Source organism: Ovis aries, chromosome 16 (genome assembly GCF_016772045.2).
Source record: "Ovis aries strain OAR_USU_Benz2616 breed Rambouillet chromosome 16, ARS-UI_Ramb_v3.0, whole genome shotgun sequence".
Classification (NCBI taxonomy): Eukaryota; Metazoa; Chordata; class Mammalia; order Artiodactyla; family Bovidae; genus Ovis; species Ovis aries.
Window position 1 is genome coordinate 23,499,380 of NC_056069.1, and position 16,712 is coordinate 23,516,091.

Consider the following 16,712-nt stretch of genomic DNA (forward strand, 5'->3'; position numbering starts at 1 on the left):
AAGAATTCACCTGCAAATGCAGAAGATGTGGGTTTGATCCCTGTGTCAGGAAGATCCCTAGAAGAAGGAAAAAGCAACTCATTCCAGTATTCTTGCCTGGGAAATCCCATGGAGGAGGAGCCTGGCGGGCTACAGTCCACAGGGTCACAAAGAGTCAGACACAACTTACTGACTAAACAACAAAGAAGAATAGTGATATCTTATTTACAGGAGGGGTTTCACAGGTGGCTCAGCGGTAAAGAATCAACCTTCCAATGGAGGAGATACAGTTTCAATCCCTGAGTTGGGAACATCTCCTGAAGGAAGAATTGGTAACCCATGCTAGTATTCTTGCTTATGTTTTCCCAGTAGTCACGTATGGATGTGAGAGTTGGACCATAAAGAAGACTGAGCACCAAAGAATTGATGCTTTTGGACTGCGGTGCTGGAGAAGACTCTTGAGAGTCCCTTGGACTGCAAGGAGATCAAACCAGTCAATCTGAAAGAAAATCAACCCTGAATATTCATTGGAAGGACTGATGCTGAAGCTGAAGCTCCAGTACTTTGGCCACCTGATGTGAAAAGCCTATTCATTGGAAAAAATCCTGATGCTGGGAAAGACTGAGGACAGGAGGAGAAGAGGGTGACAGAAGATGAGATGGTTGGATGGCATCATCAACTCAATGGATAAGTGTTTGAGCAAACTCTGGGAGATGGTGGAGGACCAGGAACCCTGGTATGCTGCATTCACATGGGGTTGCAGAGAGTCGGACATGACCAAGCAACTGAACAACAACAACATTCTTGCCTGGGAAATCCCATGGAAAGAGAAGCCAAGCAGACTATGGTCCATGGGATTGCAAAGAGTCAGACACAACTTATTAACAAAACAATTTATAGGATATTTCCAAGGACTGAGTAGCTTGGAGTGTAAAAAGCACTCTGTAACCCATATATTGTGTGCATGGGTGCTCAGTCACTCAGTCATGTCTGACTGTTTGCAATCCCATGGACTGTAGCCCACCAAACTCCTCTGGCCATGGGATTATCACAGCAAGAATATTGGAGTGGGTTGCCATTACCTCCACCAGGGGATCTTTCCAACACAGGAATTGAAAACAAGTCTCCTGCAGTTCCTGCATTGGCAAGTAGGAGTCTTTATCATTGAGCCACCTGGGAAGCAAACCCATATATTAGCATCACACAAATATGAGTCTTGTTATATGAACATATTGGGATTTTGGAGTTAGTTTTTATGTGGTTTAGTTTAATTAAACATTTATTGAGCATATGTGGCAGGCAATGATAAAACTAAGATGAAAATCACAGTCTCTGTGTTTGAGGAACTTATCATCAAATATGGGGAGAGATGAGTTTAAGTGACTATGTTAAGTGCAATGACAGAGGAGGAGCACCTATCTCAGACTCCCAGAAGAAAATATGTCAGACCAGAGTTCTGAGAGATGAGTGGATCTAGCAAGGTTTAGGCCAAGAGGAGAGGTACAAAGCAGAGAGCTGTTCTAGGCAGAAGCACAGAATAATGAAATGACATGACGCAAGGGAAACTAGCAATTGAGAATCATTAGAGAAGCAAGAGCAAGATGGAAGATGAGTTTGAAGGGGTTGATAGGGGCCAGGCCCTGGAGGGTTAAGAATTTAGACCTTTTCCATTGACAATGGGATGAGAACCATCCAGACAAGACTGGATTGGTTTAGTTGGATTTAGAACTGATTAGACTTGGTTGTGGTTGAGAACTGAGAGAGATTCTGGTTGCACATTCCACTCTCCTTCCCACTTTCTCCAGGTTAGCAGGAGGAAGGACCTCTTCCTTCCAGGGGATTGGAAGGAGGGAGACAAAGATGAGTACAGATGGAGGTAAGTGTATCAAAGAGGTGGGGTACAGGATGCTAGGGATTGAAGTCGTTTGCATGTGTTGCCCTCACTTTGTATTGTAAATGGTTTAGTAATTTTCCAGAGGAATATAAATCCTGGTTTATTTTTCTTGTTGGATTTTATAAAGTAGTCACAGGACTCTGGGATCAGACAAAAGAAACAAAGGGTTGCCAGACAGTAGATCACACAGAAGTTCCTCAGATTCACTGAGCCCATGATATGTGGTATGAAGATGAGCTTATGTTGTGCTGGGGAGTGCCCTACTTAGAGGTCCCTTTCTGGGTTCCAGAAACTACCAATTAGAGAGTCTTATGTTCCTATAGTCAGTTCTAAGAGAATGGATCCAGAATTGACACAGAAAAGAAGCTGAGAGGAAGAGTGAACTCATTATTTCTCTTGACTTGAATATAAGACAAGCGAAACTTAACCAGTTTTTTGTTTGTTTGTTTGTTTGTTTTTCTGAAAGAGTTCTAGTTTAGTGGAGGATGCAATAGATATAGTACGACGGGCTTCACTAAAGGAAAAAGTCTAGTGATGGCCTCATGGCCAAGATGAAAAAAGTAGGCTGAATGATTGTGGTGGTCTTCTATATTCAAAGAAGCTTGAGTAAATGAGCTTCTTTTAGCTCAAAGGAGAGGCTGATGTCTTGGATGGGCTCCAATATAGTCATTCTTTTTGATCAATGATTAGATGAAGGTATAAAAGTGTTATCATATCCGAAGATATTTAAAAAATTAAAAAGTAAAAAGTTAACTCTAAGGTTTATTGAAAAGTTAGAAAATAGAAAGTTGACTACAGGCTTTGGGTAGTAGAATAAAGATTCTCAATAGGCCAAAATGATGGATAAGACCAACCTGAATAAATTCAATAGGAATACATAAAACATCAGCATTTTAGGTTAAAAAGGGATAAGTTTATAAGATAATGGAAATGTTCTTACTAGAAAATCTTTTGTGTGTGTGTCGGGGGGAAGTCAAAGATTTAAATGATTTAATTGGCTGGAAGCTAAGAGTCAATAATGTAAGTTGGTTAGAAATAGAAAGCTGATATAATATTAAAGTGCATTATGGAAATATGATAATTATTTATGAATTTTGAGGTAAGAAAATATTTCTCAAGATGCAAAAGACAATAAATATAAAGGAAAAGCTTGATAAAATTTGACAGTATTCATATTAAGAAGTTCTGTTCCTCTAAAGATACCATTAAGAAAGTAAAAAGGCAAGATGCATAGTGAGAGATGTTTACAAGACACATAAAAAATGAAAGACTCATAAACAGAATATGTAAGTAACTCCTATAAGTCAATTAAAAAGTCAGATCATCCAGCAGAAAAAAGAGTGTGCAAAAGGCTTAAATCAATACTTCACAAAGAAGAATTCCAAGTGGCCAATAAATACATGAAAAGACATACAATCTCACTGAAAGTCAGGTAAGTGCAAATTAAAGCCATGATTCCATTGTGTACATGCAACAGAAGACTACACTGGAATAAAAATGTATAAACTCCAGCACTGTAAAACATGAATGGATCTTAGAAGCACAATATTGAGAGAGAGGAGCCAAACATAAAGAAAATACAAAATATATGGATTCCGTTTATACACTGTCTCAGACTACATTGTTTAGGGATGCAGGCTTACATGGTAATACCATAATAAAAAGCAAAGAAGTAATTACCATGAAAACTAGGATAATCATTAGTTCTAAAGGCAGGAGGAGTATGTCATCAGAAAAGAGTAGGCAGGGGGCTATAGCATGCTATTTTTTATATCAATGGTTTTTACATGTACACTGACAATAATAATTTGTTAAATGCAATATTTATGTTTTGTTTACTTTTCTAAATATGTGTTATAGATCACAAAGGTTAAAACAATTTAAAAGGAAATTCCCAAGCTATAGACTTTCAAGAACCAATGTAGCTAGACACAAAACATAATGAAATGCAAAAATAAATTTCTCACTTTTTTGTATGCCCCTATGTTCAGAATGCAAGATGCGTATAGTAAGACACTTTTCCAATCTAAAAGGCCCAAATGGAAAACTGGGGAGAAAAGTATTCACTATTGTCTATCTTCTATTTTAAGTGTAGAAAATGGAAAAAAATTATTCCAGATCAACAAACATCAAATAATTCTCTTAGAAACATTATAATGGCATAACTTACCCAATGGGTACTATTTACTGATCTGAATCGAAGTGTATAATTTAAAGTAGATGACTTAGGTGCCAACACAGGCTGTGTCCATTTTACTTGAACCATCTGTTTGAGGCCCAAAACTGGTTTCACACTGAAAATCTTAGGCGGCTCAATTTTAGCTGAAAATAAAAATCATACAGTTCTTGTATTTGCACAAAGACCAGAAAGTGCTAATAACATCCACCCAGAATTGCAAAGGAAATCATAGTGCATATTCTATGATTTAGTGTATGCAAAAGGCATTAAGAAAGCAGGGCAAAAAGAATGCTGCCACCTCCCACCCCTTCAAAAAAGAATGTCCAGTGAGGAGAGGCTATATTTCTGTGTTTTTGTTTTTAACAAATCAGCCTTTTACTGACTGGGTCAGATCTTTTGTCAAACAGAAGGGAGGTAAAAAGAAACTTCATGACCAGAGAATGGGTGGTTCCTCTTGTCTGTTCTCCCCATCTCTCTTTCTTTGACTCCCAGGATGAAGAAGTGCCCAGTAGGAAGCACCTCTCATCTCCCCTGAACACTATAAACATTTTCACCCTAAATCTCTCCTTGAAAAAGGAGTTGGTTATAAAAGTAACATAGGCTCATTTCAAAAATTATTTATTTAAATTTATTTATTTGGTTGTGCCAGGTCTAAGTTGCAGCATGAGAATTCATAGTTGTAGCTTGTAGGATCTAGTTCCCTGACCAGGGATTGAACCCACACCCCCTGCATTGGAAGGCGGAGTCTTGACCACTGGACCATTAGGGAAGTCCCCCCAAATTTTTTAAATATAGAAAAACTACTAAGAAAAACTTTAAGTCAACCATAATTCTATCAACCAGCATGCGTGCTAAGTCACTTCAGTCATGTTGGATTCTTTGTGATCCCATGGACTATAGCCCTCCAGGCTCCTCTGTCCATGGGATTCCCCAGGCAAGAATACTGCAGTGGGTTGCCATGCCCTCCTTGCAATCAACCAGAGATCATCATTATTAGCATTCTGGTGTATTTCCAGGCTTTTACCTATATAAAAATTTGTACTTTTTAAAAGAAAACTGATGCTATGCTAAATAAATCTTTTGTCTTTATGAAAAACATTATGGAATCAGCAAACATCCCTTTGAGGTGGCCAAAGTACTGGAGCTTCAGCTTTAGCATCTTTCCTTCCAAAGAAATCCCAGGGTTGATCTCCTTCAGAATGGACTGGTTGGATCTCCTTGTAGTCCAAGGGACTCTCAAGAGTCTTCTCCAACACCGCAGTTCAAAAGCATCAATTCTTCAGCGCTCAGCTTTCTTCACAGTCCAACTCTCACATCCATACATGACCACAGGAAAAACCATAGCCTTGACTAGACGGACCTTAGTCAGCAAAGTAAAGTCTCTGTTTTTGAATATGCTATCTAGGTTGGTCATAACTTTTCTTCCGAGGAGTAAGCGTCTTTTAATTTCATGGCTGCAGTCACCATCTGCAGTGATAGTGTTTCCAATTTCTCATTTTAAAGCCCCCCTGAAAACAGAAGCTGAGTCTCAATCACAAGGCCTTGGATTAACACTTGGCACTCAGCAAATTTCAGATATTTGTTAAGTGAACAAGTAAGTGGATAATAGTTTTATCTTTATCTATATCTCTCATGGCTTCCTTAGATTCCCCTAGGACAGAAGGATTAAATTAAAAGGTATAAACATTTTGGAGCTTCCCAGGTGATTCAGTGGTAAAGAATCCACTTGCCAGTGAGGGGATGTGGGTTTGATCCCTGGGTTGGGAAGATCCCTTGCAGAAGGAAAGGGCAACCCACTCCAGTATTCTTGCCTGGAGAATCCCACAGACAGAGGAGCCTGGCGGGCTAGAGTCCATTGGGTTGCAAAAGAGTTAGACATGATTTAGGAACTAAACAACAAACAACAAGAACATAAATATTTTTAGGCTACTTTCCACAAAATGTCATTTTGCTTCCCAAAATAGCTACAGTAATTGCAATGTATGTATATAGCACAATTTCTTTATTCATGCCTCTGTTGGTGGGTATTTGGGTTGTTTCTATATCTTGGCTATTGTGAATAATATTGCAATGAACATGGAAATGCAAGTATCTCTTTAAGATCCCAATAATATCCTAGAATTGGGATTGCTGGTAGTTGTATTATCAATTTGGTACTTGTATTTTTAATTGTCTTTTTGGAACTTTCATACTATTTTCTGTAATGGTCACATCAATCTACATTATTGCTAAAGTAATATATGTTCATGTTAAGAAAGCAAAGATAATAATAAAATAATAGTTTGTGTTTACGAAATGAAAAACCTTGCGCTTTTTAGGCCCATCAACAAGAGGTATGGCCAATGTTAGCAATGTGATGTAAGCATTTCAAAAGGAGTTCCTAAAAATGTTTTAAAAAGAAACCCAAGTCAAAACATTTCATAAAAAGAAAATTTGAGGCCCAGATATCTACACTGGTGAGATGCACCAAAGGTTTAAAGACGAATTACCAGTGATCTTTCAGTTCAGTTCAGTTCAGTTCAGTTCAGTTCAGTCGCTAAGTCATGTCTGACTTTTTGCAACCCCATGAACCGCAGAATGCCAGGCCTCCCTGTCCATCACCAACTCCCAGAGTTTACCCAAACTCATGTCCATTGAGTCAGTGATGCCATCCAGCCATCTCATCCTCTGTCGTCCCCTTCTCCTCCTGCCCTCAATATTTCCCAGCATCAGGGTCTTTTCCAATGAGTCAGCTCTTCGCATCAGGTGGCCAAAGTACTGGAGTTTCAGTTTCAACATCAGTCCTTTTAATGAACACCCAGGACCGAGCTCCTTTAGGATGGACTGGTTGGATCTCCTTGCAGTCCAAGGGACTCTCAAGAGTCTTCTCCAACACCACAGTTCAAAAGCATCAATTCTTCAGTGCTCAGCTTTCTTTACAGTCCAACTCTCACATCCATTCATAACTACTGGAAAAACCATAGCCTTGACTAGATGGACATTTGTTGGGAAAGTAATGTCTCTGCTTTTTAATATGCTGTCTACGTTGGTCATAGCTTTTCTTCCAAGGAGCAAGCGTCTTTTAATTTCATGGCTGTAATCACCATCTGCAGTGATTTTGGAGCCAAAAAAATAAAGTCAGCCAGTGCTTCCACTGTTGTTTCCCCATCTATTTCCCAGGAAGTGATGGGACCAGATGCCATGATCTTAGTTTTCTGAATGTTGAGCTTTAAGCCAACTTTTTTACTCTCTTCTTTCACTTTCATCAAGAGGCTCTTTAGTTCCTCTTCACTTTCTGCCATAAGGGTGATGTCATCTGCATATCTGAGGTTACTGATATTTCTCCTGGCAATCTTGATTCCAGCTTGCGCTTCTTCCAGCCCAGTGTTGGATGCATCATGCATACAAGTTAAATAAGAAGGGTGACAATATACAGCCTTGATGTACTCCTTTTCCTATTTGGAACCAGTCTGTTGTTCCATGTCCAGTTCTAACTGTTGCTTCCTGACCTGTATACAGGTTTCTCAAGAGACAGGTCAGGTACTCTGGTATTCCCATCTCTTGAAGAATTTTCCACAGTTTATTGTGATCCACACAGTCAAAGGCTTTCGCATAGTCAATAAAGCAGAAATAGATGTTTTTCTGGAACTCTCTTACTTCTTCGATGACTGAGCAGATGTTAGCAATTTGATCTCTGGTTTCTCTGCCTTTTCTAAAACCAGCTTGAACACCTGGAAGTTCATGGTTCACGTATTGCTGAAGCCTGGCTTGGAGAATTTTGAGCATTACTTTACTAGCGTGTGAGTTGAGTGCAATTGTGCAGTAGTTTGAACATTCTTTGGCATTACCTTTCTTTGGGATTGGAATGAAAACTGACCTTTTCCAGTCCTGTGGCCACTGCTAAGTTTTCCAAATTTGCTGACATATTGCGTGAAGCACTTTCACAGCATCATCTTTTAGGATTTGAAATAGCTCAATTGGAATTCCATCACCTCCACTAGCTTTGTTCATAGTGATGCTTCCTAAGGCCCATATGACTTCACATTCCAGGATGTCTGGCTCTAGGTGGGTGATCACACCATCATGATTATCTTGGTCATGAAGATCTTTTTTGTACAATTCTTCTGTGTATTCTTGCCACCTCTTCTTAATATCTTCTGCTTCTGTTAGGAACATACCATTTCTGTCCTTTATTGAGCCCATCTTTGCATGAAATGTTCCCTTGGTATCTCTAATTTTCTTGAAGAGATCTCTAGACTTCCCCATTCTATCGTTTTCCTCTATTTCTTTGCATTGATCACTGAGGAAGGCTTTCTTATCTCTCCTTGCTGTTCTTTGGAACTCTGCATTAAAATGGGTATATCTTTCATTTTCTTCTTTGCTTTTGGCTTCTCTTCTTTTCACAGCTATTTGTAAGGCCTCCTCAGACAGCCATTTTGCTTTTTTGCATTTCTTTTTCTTGGGGATGGTCTTTATCCCTGTAACCCTTTCAAAAAACCAGATCAGGAAACACTTTCCAACTCATTCTGTGAGGCCAATATTTCCATGATGACAAAAACAGACAAAGGTATCACAAGAAAAGAAAGCAAGAGACCAATATTCCCGAAGAAGATAGAAGAAAAAATCCTCAACAAAAAAACTATCAATCCAAATTCAGCAACATATAGAAAGGATTATACACTTACAACCATGTGAGATTTATTTCAGGAATACAAAGTTTGTTAACTTTGTTTAAAAATTAACTCAAAAAAGATCATAGAACTAAATTTAAGAGCTAAAGCTATAAAGGTCTTTAAAAGAAAACAGAGTAGAAATCTTTGTGACCTCAGATTAGGTACTAGTTTATTAGTTCTGACTCCTGAGCACAAGCAATAAAGGAAAAAATAGATAAATTATAATAAAATCATCAAAATTAAATTATGTTGTAGTTTCAAAGGATATTATTTAAAAAATGGAAAACATAACCCATGGGAAGAAAGAAAATATGTGCAAAACATATCTTATAAGAAGCTGATACCCAGAATATATAAAGAACTCGAACTTCCCTGGCAATCCAGTGATTAAGACTCACTCTTCCACTGCAAGGGGCTTAGGTTTGATCCCTTGTTGGAGAAGGAAATGGCAACCCACTCCAGTATTCTTGCCTGGAGAATCCCAGAGACTGGAGAGCCAGGTGGGCTGCCGTCTATGGGGTCGCACAGAGTCGGACACGACTGAAGTGACTTAGCAGCAGTAGGGTAACTAAGATCTCACATGCTGCAGAGCACAGACCCTCACAAAAAGAACTCTTAAAATTGAACAGTAAAAAGATAACATATTTGTAAAATCAGCAAAGGTTATGGATTAACATTTTTCCAGAGAGGATGTACAAATGGCCAATTAGCACATGAAAAGATGCTTAATATCATCAATCATTTGTTAAGTGCAAATCAGAACAGTGAAGTATGATGTAATACCCAGCGGGGAAGTCCCCTAATACCCACTGCTGCTAAGTCACTTCAGTCGTGTCCGACTCTGTGCGACCCCAGAGACAGCAGCCCACCAGGCTGCCCTGTCCCTGGGATTCTCCAGGCAAGAACACTGGAGTGGGTTGCCATTTCCTTCTCCAATGCATGAAAGTGAAAAGTGAAACTGAAGTCGCTCAGTCGTGTCCAACTCCTAGCAACCCCATGGACTGCAGCTCACCAGGCTCCTCTGTCCATGGGATTTTCCAGGCAAGAGTACTGAAGTGGGTTGCCATTGCCTTCTCCAGTACCCACTAGGATGGTTATAATTTTAAAAAAGTGCAATAACTAGTGTTGGCAAGGATATGGAGAAGCTGGTAACTTTATAAATTGCTGGTGGGAATGTAAAATTATACAGCCATTTTGTTAAAATTCAGCAGTTCCTCAAAAAGTTAAAGACTGAGTTATATGACCCAGCAATTTCATTAGGTATATATCTAAGAGAATTGAAGCCTATATCCACACAAAAATTTATACACAAATATTCATAATTGCAGCTTTCATAACCAAAAAGTGGAAACAACTCAAATGTCTATCAACCAATGTGGGGTTAAACAGAATGTGATATGTCCCTACGATGGATTATTATTCAGCAATGAAAAGGAATAAATGCTACAAGATAGATTGAACCTTGAAAATATTATGCTATGAAAGAAATAAGATACAAGGACTATACTGTATCATTACATTTATATGAATTTTCAAAAATAAGTAAATCCATAAAGACAGAAAAATAGGTTAGTGACTGCCAGAGATCAAGGGGAAGGTAGAATTAAGGATTTCTGCTAATGGGCATGAAGTTTCTTTGAGGGGTGATGAAAAGTTTCTGGAACTAGGTCCTGGTGATATTTGTATAAATTTGTGAATATGATTTTTAAAAACTGGTGAATTGTCATTTTTAAAAGGTGAATCTTTGGGGTGGGAGATGGGATGGAGGTTCAAGAGGGAGGGGACATATGTATACCTATGGCTGATTCACGTTGAGGTATGGCAGAAACCAACACAATATTGTAAAGCAATTATCCTCCAGTTAAAAATAAATAAATTAACAAAAAAGGTGAATCTTATAAAGTGAATTATATCTCACAAATGATGTTATTTTTAAATTAAATAGTAAAAATGACTCTGAAAAATAATTTAAAAAGTAACTATCAGTGAGATATTTTTAAAAATAAGAGTTTTACTTTGTCCTGCAGGAGCAATAATATTTTGAAGAAGAAACACTTTCTTCTAATATAATTTATGGTACAAACTGCCAGAGAAAATCAAGGACCAGCAAAATGTTTCTTCTCATTCTTTTTTCTTTTTTTGGTAAGTTCCCTCCTTACTTCCTTTCTTCTTCCCTCTGACCCTACCTCTCTTTTCCTTCTTCAAAAGAAGACAAGTTTTCCATATACCCATAACATACACCTACTATATGCTTGAGCTGTGAATGTACTTTTGAGTTTACAGATATCTCTTTTAAAAAAAAGAAGAAGAGGGTATATTTTAATTAAAAAGTACATAAGAATATAAAGTGACACTTACCTACGGTATATAAGTCCCAATATGTTATATCAGATTTAATTATACCATATGCATTTTCAGCCTCCACTTGAATAATGTAAATATCTGGTGGTGTTAATCTTGAATAAAAAGAGCATGAAGAACCATTTTCACTTGTAGAAATACAAGTATCATTTTTACGTAAATAACACCTTTGAAGGAAAAAATGATTCAGCGTGAGTTTAGTACAGCAGTTTAGAAACATAAGCATATTTAATATATTAAGCATGTATTTGGTAGCTCCCTTCTGGGTCTCTCTTGAGAACTGTATAGTTCAGAAATTGATGTTTATCTCTCCAGATTCCTTCCTCACCTTCAAGGAGAGAGAAAAGTTACCATGGAGACCTCCCTGGGAACCCTGTAAGTTCATCAAAAGTTACATTCATATAATGCATTTCCTATTGGTAAGGAATAATGAATAGGCTCTTGAAAATCTGAGATTCTAACCTTGAGAACTTATTCTTAAAAGAAAAAAATAAAAAGAATTTGTTAAATAAATTACAGCAGATATATAAATAGAATTTAAAATGATAGTTTTTAATACAGCTATATTTATTGATATGGAAAGATGCCTGGTACTCTATTAATAGTAAAAAAAAGCAAGATGCATATTAGGTAAATAATGATTACATTAATATGAACTTACATATTTACATAACTCTTCTTAAAGGTGTCTAGGAAGGCCTTCATCAAAATGTTAAAAATTGTTATCTTTGGTAGTGGGATTTTGGGTGATTTTTTTTATATTCTTCATATTTTTCAGATTGAATTTTTTGCCACTGGTGTACATTGTTTTCAGAAAACTCATTACAATTATTTTCTTAGATAACTTAAACCCTATCAAGCTGTAACTTAATGAAAACGACTACACATATTGGTAGGAATCAAGTAGGTGGGTATTGCTAGAGTCCTCTAGGGACTATGTGGAAGATGAAACAGGCTGAGACCAGAAGAGGGGGCCCACTGAGTAAGGATTTGCAAAGGCAGGGGTGAGGGGGCATTGACTGAACATACAGAAATATAGAACCATGGAATTCTGAAAGCAGAAGGGATCTCAGGATTTTCCATGGTTATCACAGAATGCAAAAATGGCGTACAGGGTAATGTGTGTCATGGTTATACAAGCATCCTCCCCACCGTCTTAGCTGTAGATCCTATCAGTATGGTTGCAAATAACCAAGATATCACCCCAGCCACTGGATGCAAATAGTGGTTATCTAAAAGCTATAATTGAGAAAACATTTTACTGTCTAAGTGACTTGAGTCATGAGTTAAACTGGGAGCCTCTGCCTCCTCCCTTTACTCTCCCTGATGGCACACAAGCTCCTATACTCACAATGTTCTCCTGACTGTGTATGATATAAAATTAGCTTCTTTCTCTGGACTCCAGGTGCAAGTAAAATTTTTCGTATAGTAGAAGACGCAAGAAATATTCTCAGGCTTATCTGGCAGGTCTAGAAAAATACACAAACACAATAACTTTAGTACATGATAGATATTACCAGCATTAATGAGTTTGATGAAAACAGATTAATCGAAAGCTGAATTTCTTGCTAAGTTATTAGGTATAATAGGTTCTCCTTCTCAGGGCCATGGAAAGAATCTAACTCCATCTCTGCAGTTACTCCCTTTAAACAGCTAGATTTTGACTTAAAAAACACTTCTTATATTTTTATTCAAGGAAGTTCCTATCAGATGAGAAGTAAGAAGTCCATCACTTGTAGCAAGTAAAATATTGGAGTGGGGGAGTGAAAGTAAGATGGAGCAAAGAACTCGGATGTCAGTGTTCTTGGTGCAACAGTACAAACATGCATGAGTCTGAAGAACAAAGGTCATTTGGGCTGGTGGCCTATTTCACCAGGCATAGCAAGTCTTGTCGGAGCCTCATGTACCACTCAGCACCAACTCCAGCATGATATCGAAGTCCTAGCACTGCAGAGAGTGGGCTGGGGAAGATCTTCACATAAGTCCTGAACAGGCGAGAGTAGCAAGCAGGGATTCAGAAGTCCCCAGTATCTCAGGGTGAGGAACTGTGGGTGGGTGTAGATGTGTGGGGTTGGTCCAGGCCTGGGATTCAGAAGAGATCAGGCACGTTCAGGGTGATATGGCTCTAGATCAGGCCTGGGATTCAGATGAAGAGGTTTCTGTGCACAGGGGGATGTCAAGACCACAGGCAAACAGCTGGGGCATGAACTTCAGGAGTGGGTTTGGCAATGATATCCCAAAGTCCACGCAAAGCTGGCTGCCTGGCAGCAGACAGCAGAGAAGGGATAAGACCCTAGCAGAACGTCCAGAGGGAAACAAAGACTTGCTCACACAGATTTAGGAGACCAGGACTCTGAAGTTACATAAACCCACTCATATACGGAGACACCACCCTAGGCAGGAGTAGGGGGACAGGCAGAAACTCTGGAACTGTGCACAGTTATCACAGAGAGACTGAATCAGCTGGAAAACACTATAAATCAGAAGAAACGGAGACAATGCTAATAAGTACTGCCCGTGCTGTCCCCTTCCTCAGCCCTGCTTGCTTTCCAGGGGAGCAGAGACTTTTTGAAAACTGATTAGCTTAATCATCGAAAATAAGGATGTTATAAAATATATCTGCATATCTGACTAATGTATACATTTCAACTCTTCCAGAGGTAACACCTTCTAATAGGAAGTCAGTAATAAATAGTTTCAAAATGGGTTGTATTCACTGCTTAGATTTGGGACTTTCGGGATTTGTATATTCATTCATGGGCTTCCCTGGTGGTTCAGATGGTAAAGAATCTGCCTGCAACGTGGGAGACTGTTGTCTAAGAAAAGAGAATTGTCCACATAGGTAACAATGTGGGAGTGACAAACAAGAGTGAAGGGGAGCAAGGGGGCCTTCATGTCATGTCCACACTTCCAGCTTTTTTTCTGAGAAGCCTTCCTCTGAGTCCTGCAGATGAGCCTGATCTTGACAACACCCACTAGTCAGTAGTTAAGAAAATGACTTTCTATCTAAGCTACTTGCATGCTGAAAACCACGAAAAAGCTGGTGATCTCCAAGTCCAACTGTTTAAAGGACCAAAGTTAACTGACCTGAACCAAATAATACTACATGTTAAGTGGAGATCAGAAGGTAGACCAATTAGTCCAGTAATTCCTCAGAGAGCCCGCATAGCTTGAAAACACTCCCTCAGGATTCCTCAGGACAGCAAGCAGAATATTAACAGATACACACTTCACAACTGTCAGTGGGGACAGCCAAAATCCTGTAAGAGGGTGAGCAAACAGTTAGCCAACAATGTCCCCAGGGGAATAGCTGTTACACTGACTGACTCACTCTCTGGCTCAGAGATTTTGGCTGTATGTGTTTGTGCATACATGTGGGTCTGTCTTTAGTCCTCTGGCCAATTTCCTTTCAAATAGTCATCCAAAGCTAGCCTGCCCTCCACCTCCATTTCACTCATACCAGCACATGGACTCTAAGCAGGATATCAAAACTGATCATTGGCTGGAAAACAAAGAAATAAGATGTCTTTCCCTGTCTACTCAGAATAGTCTTTAGTTTTGTACTATTCTCAGTACGGCCCCCTACAATCACATTTTATTTCCACCTTCATTCTCGGTTTGCCTTGAACAGGCTGACTCTAAAGACAGCCACCAAAAAAACCAGTGTAGAAATAGATGGACAGAGGAGCCTCGGACACGACTGAGGTGACTTAGCATAGCACAGCACAGGAAGAGATCCTTGTGTATCTAAACATATCCCCGTCGAACCATGGTGAACTCTAGTCTTTACTCTTCTTCCTTGAATATCTCTCTTTAGCTCTTTCAGAAGCTTTGATTAATATCTATAAAAACCATAAATCAGAGGGGAGTCTAACCTCTGGTTACCAGAACCATCAGTGTCATCAGATATCAGAAGAGAAAGTAGTTCTAAAAATGATTTTCCTCTTCACCTGAGCTTTTTTTAAGGAGCTACATTTGTTTTACTCTCACTGTTTGGTACATGGCAAGACAGAAATATTCTTGGAGAGGCCACTTGATATTGGTATAGAGAAGGAAAAAATTCTGTTTCCTTTCACTCTCCTAGGCTCTCCAGCCTGGGCCCTGTAAAATCAGACTGACAAAAGACAGATTAACAAGAGAAAAACATTATATTAATGCATGCAGTGAAATTACACAGGCGAAAACTCAATAAAGAGTAACTTAAAGGGGTGGTTAGAACCTGCGCTGATACAGCATCTTAAGACAAAACCAATAAATCTGTAGAGAACTGACAGGGCAAAGGAAAATGAACTTAGGCTTTCAAGGGTGGCAGACTGTGAAAAGGTAAATATACGTGAGACACTAATGGATCAGGGTTTACATGTGCAGATCCATCCTGGCACTGATTTTCTGTCTTCCTCATGGTCATTAAACTCCTCCAGAAGAGCAGATTTATAGCAGTCCTTACTTTTCAGAAGTTTCTTCTTTTAAATAAATAAAAGAAGTTCCAAAGACTTCACTTTTGCATCTATTGATTCTCATTTGACTCCAAACCAAAATAAATCCTTATGCCAAAGTGGTATATTTTGGGGTGGCATATTCTGATCCCCTCTGTTGGTGTTACAAAAGAGATTTATGGCAAATAAAATGAGTGCCCAAGAACATTTCCAGTGCTCATCAGTATTTCCCCTTCCCCGACATATGGGAAGATTTTATTTCCTTGCTTCCTTGAAATTAGGCATAGCAACGTGACTTCTTTGGCCCCTGACATGAAAGGAGACTAAAGCGCTACTACATTATTATCCTTCCTATCCTCCCTCTGCCCTGCACACCCTGCAAATCCATGTTGAGATCATGAGTCTTAGGCTGGTACAGCCTCCATCAGCCTAGGTCCCTGCTTACCTGTGATGGACATATAGACTTTGTTGTCTTAAGCAGTAAGATTTTGGGCTTGTTTATTTTCACAGCATAAACAACTTTCCCTGCCTCATGTGAAAAATAGCTTGTCTGAAAATCCAAGATTTTAGGACTTGGGGGAGAAATTCATTTAAGAGTAATTTTCCCTCTTCTTCTCTTTGTTATGTCCTCATGACATCCTAATTCTGCATATGATCTCAGGGCATTGTAGATTTGTTTTATCACAAATGAGGGTGTCAAGGGGAACTAGAATAAAAAAGGAAAACCAGATCAACAAATAGCTTCAGTTTTGCTTGCTTTCTTTACTTATAGTTATTACTTACAGCCTCAGTTATCTGGTGTGGATCCCACACATCTGAACTGCCCTGACTTATGTAATAGAACTGCCAGTGAGAAGCAAGGCTTATACATCTGTTGTCCTGCCTACTTGCTGGCAACTAGTGTGCCTGTTTTAAGTCTTATTCAACTTACCTCTAATTAGAACACAAACTCTTCATCAAAAGACTGTCACAAACATTATATAATTGTGATAGAGCAATGGAGGGCATTTTACCTCTGTTCTATTTTTCATAAAACCCCAAGGGTACTCACAGTACTCTTCAAGACTGCCACAGTCATGAGAAAAAAGGGAAGACTAATGAGCTGTCATCCACCAGAAGAGACTAAGGAGACAGGACAATTCAGTGCAATATGCTACCCTGAACTAGATCCCAGAATAGAGAGAGAACATTGAGGAAAAACTAGTGAAATC

General features: G+C 38.9%; 1 protein-coding gene across 2 annotated transcripts in view; it reads right to left on the minus strand.

Moving 5' to 3' along the window:
- The window catches only part of IL31RA (interleukin 31 receptor A), a 90,354-nt gene that overhangs the window by 50,362 nt on the left and 23,280 nt on the right, over nt 1-16,712 (minus strand). For both annotated transcript variants that reach the window (XM_027979943.3, XM_060400418.1), the window contains 3 exons: nt 12,417-12,534; nt 11,063-11,232; nt 4,044-4,195 (listed from right to left, as the gene is read on the minus strand). In XM_027979943.3, the coding sequence (XP_027835744.2) occupies nt 4,044-4,195; nt 11,063-11,232; nt 12,417-12,534 (440 nt within the window). The remainder of the gene's footprint in view (nt 1-4,043; nt 4,196-11,062; nt 11,233-12,416; nt 12,535-16,712) is intronic.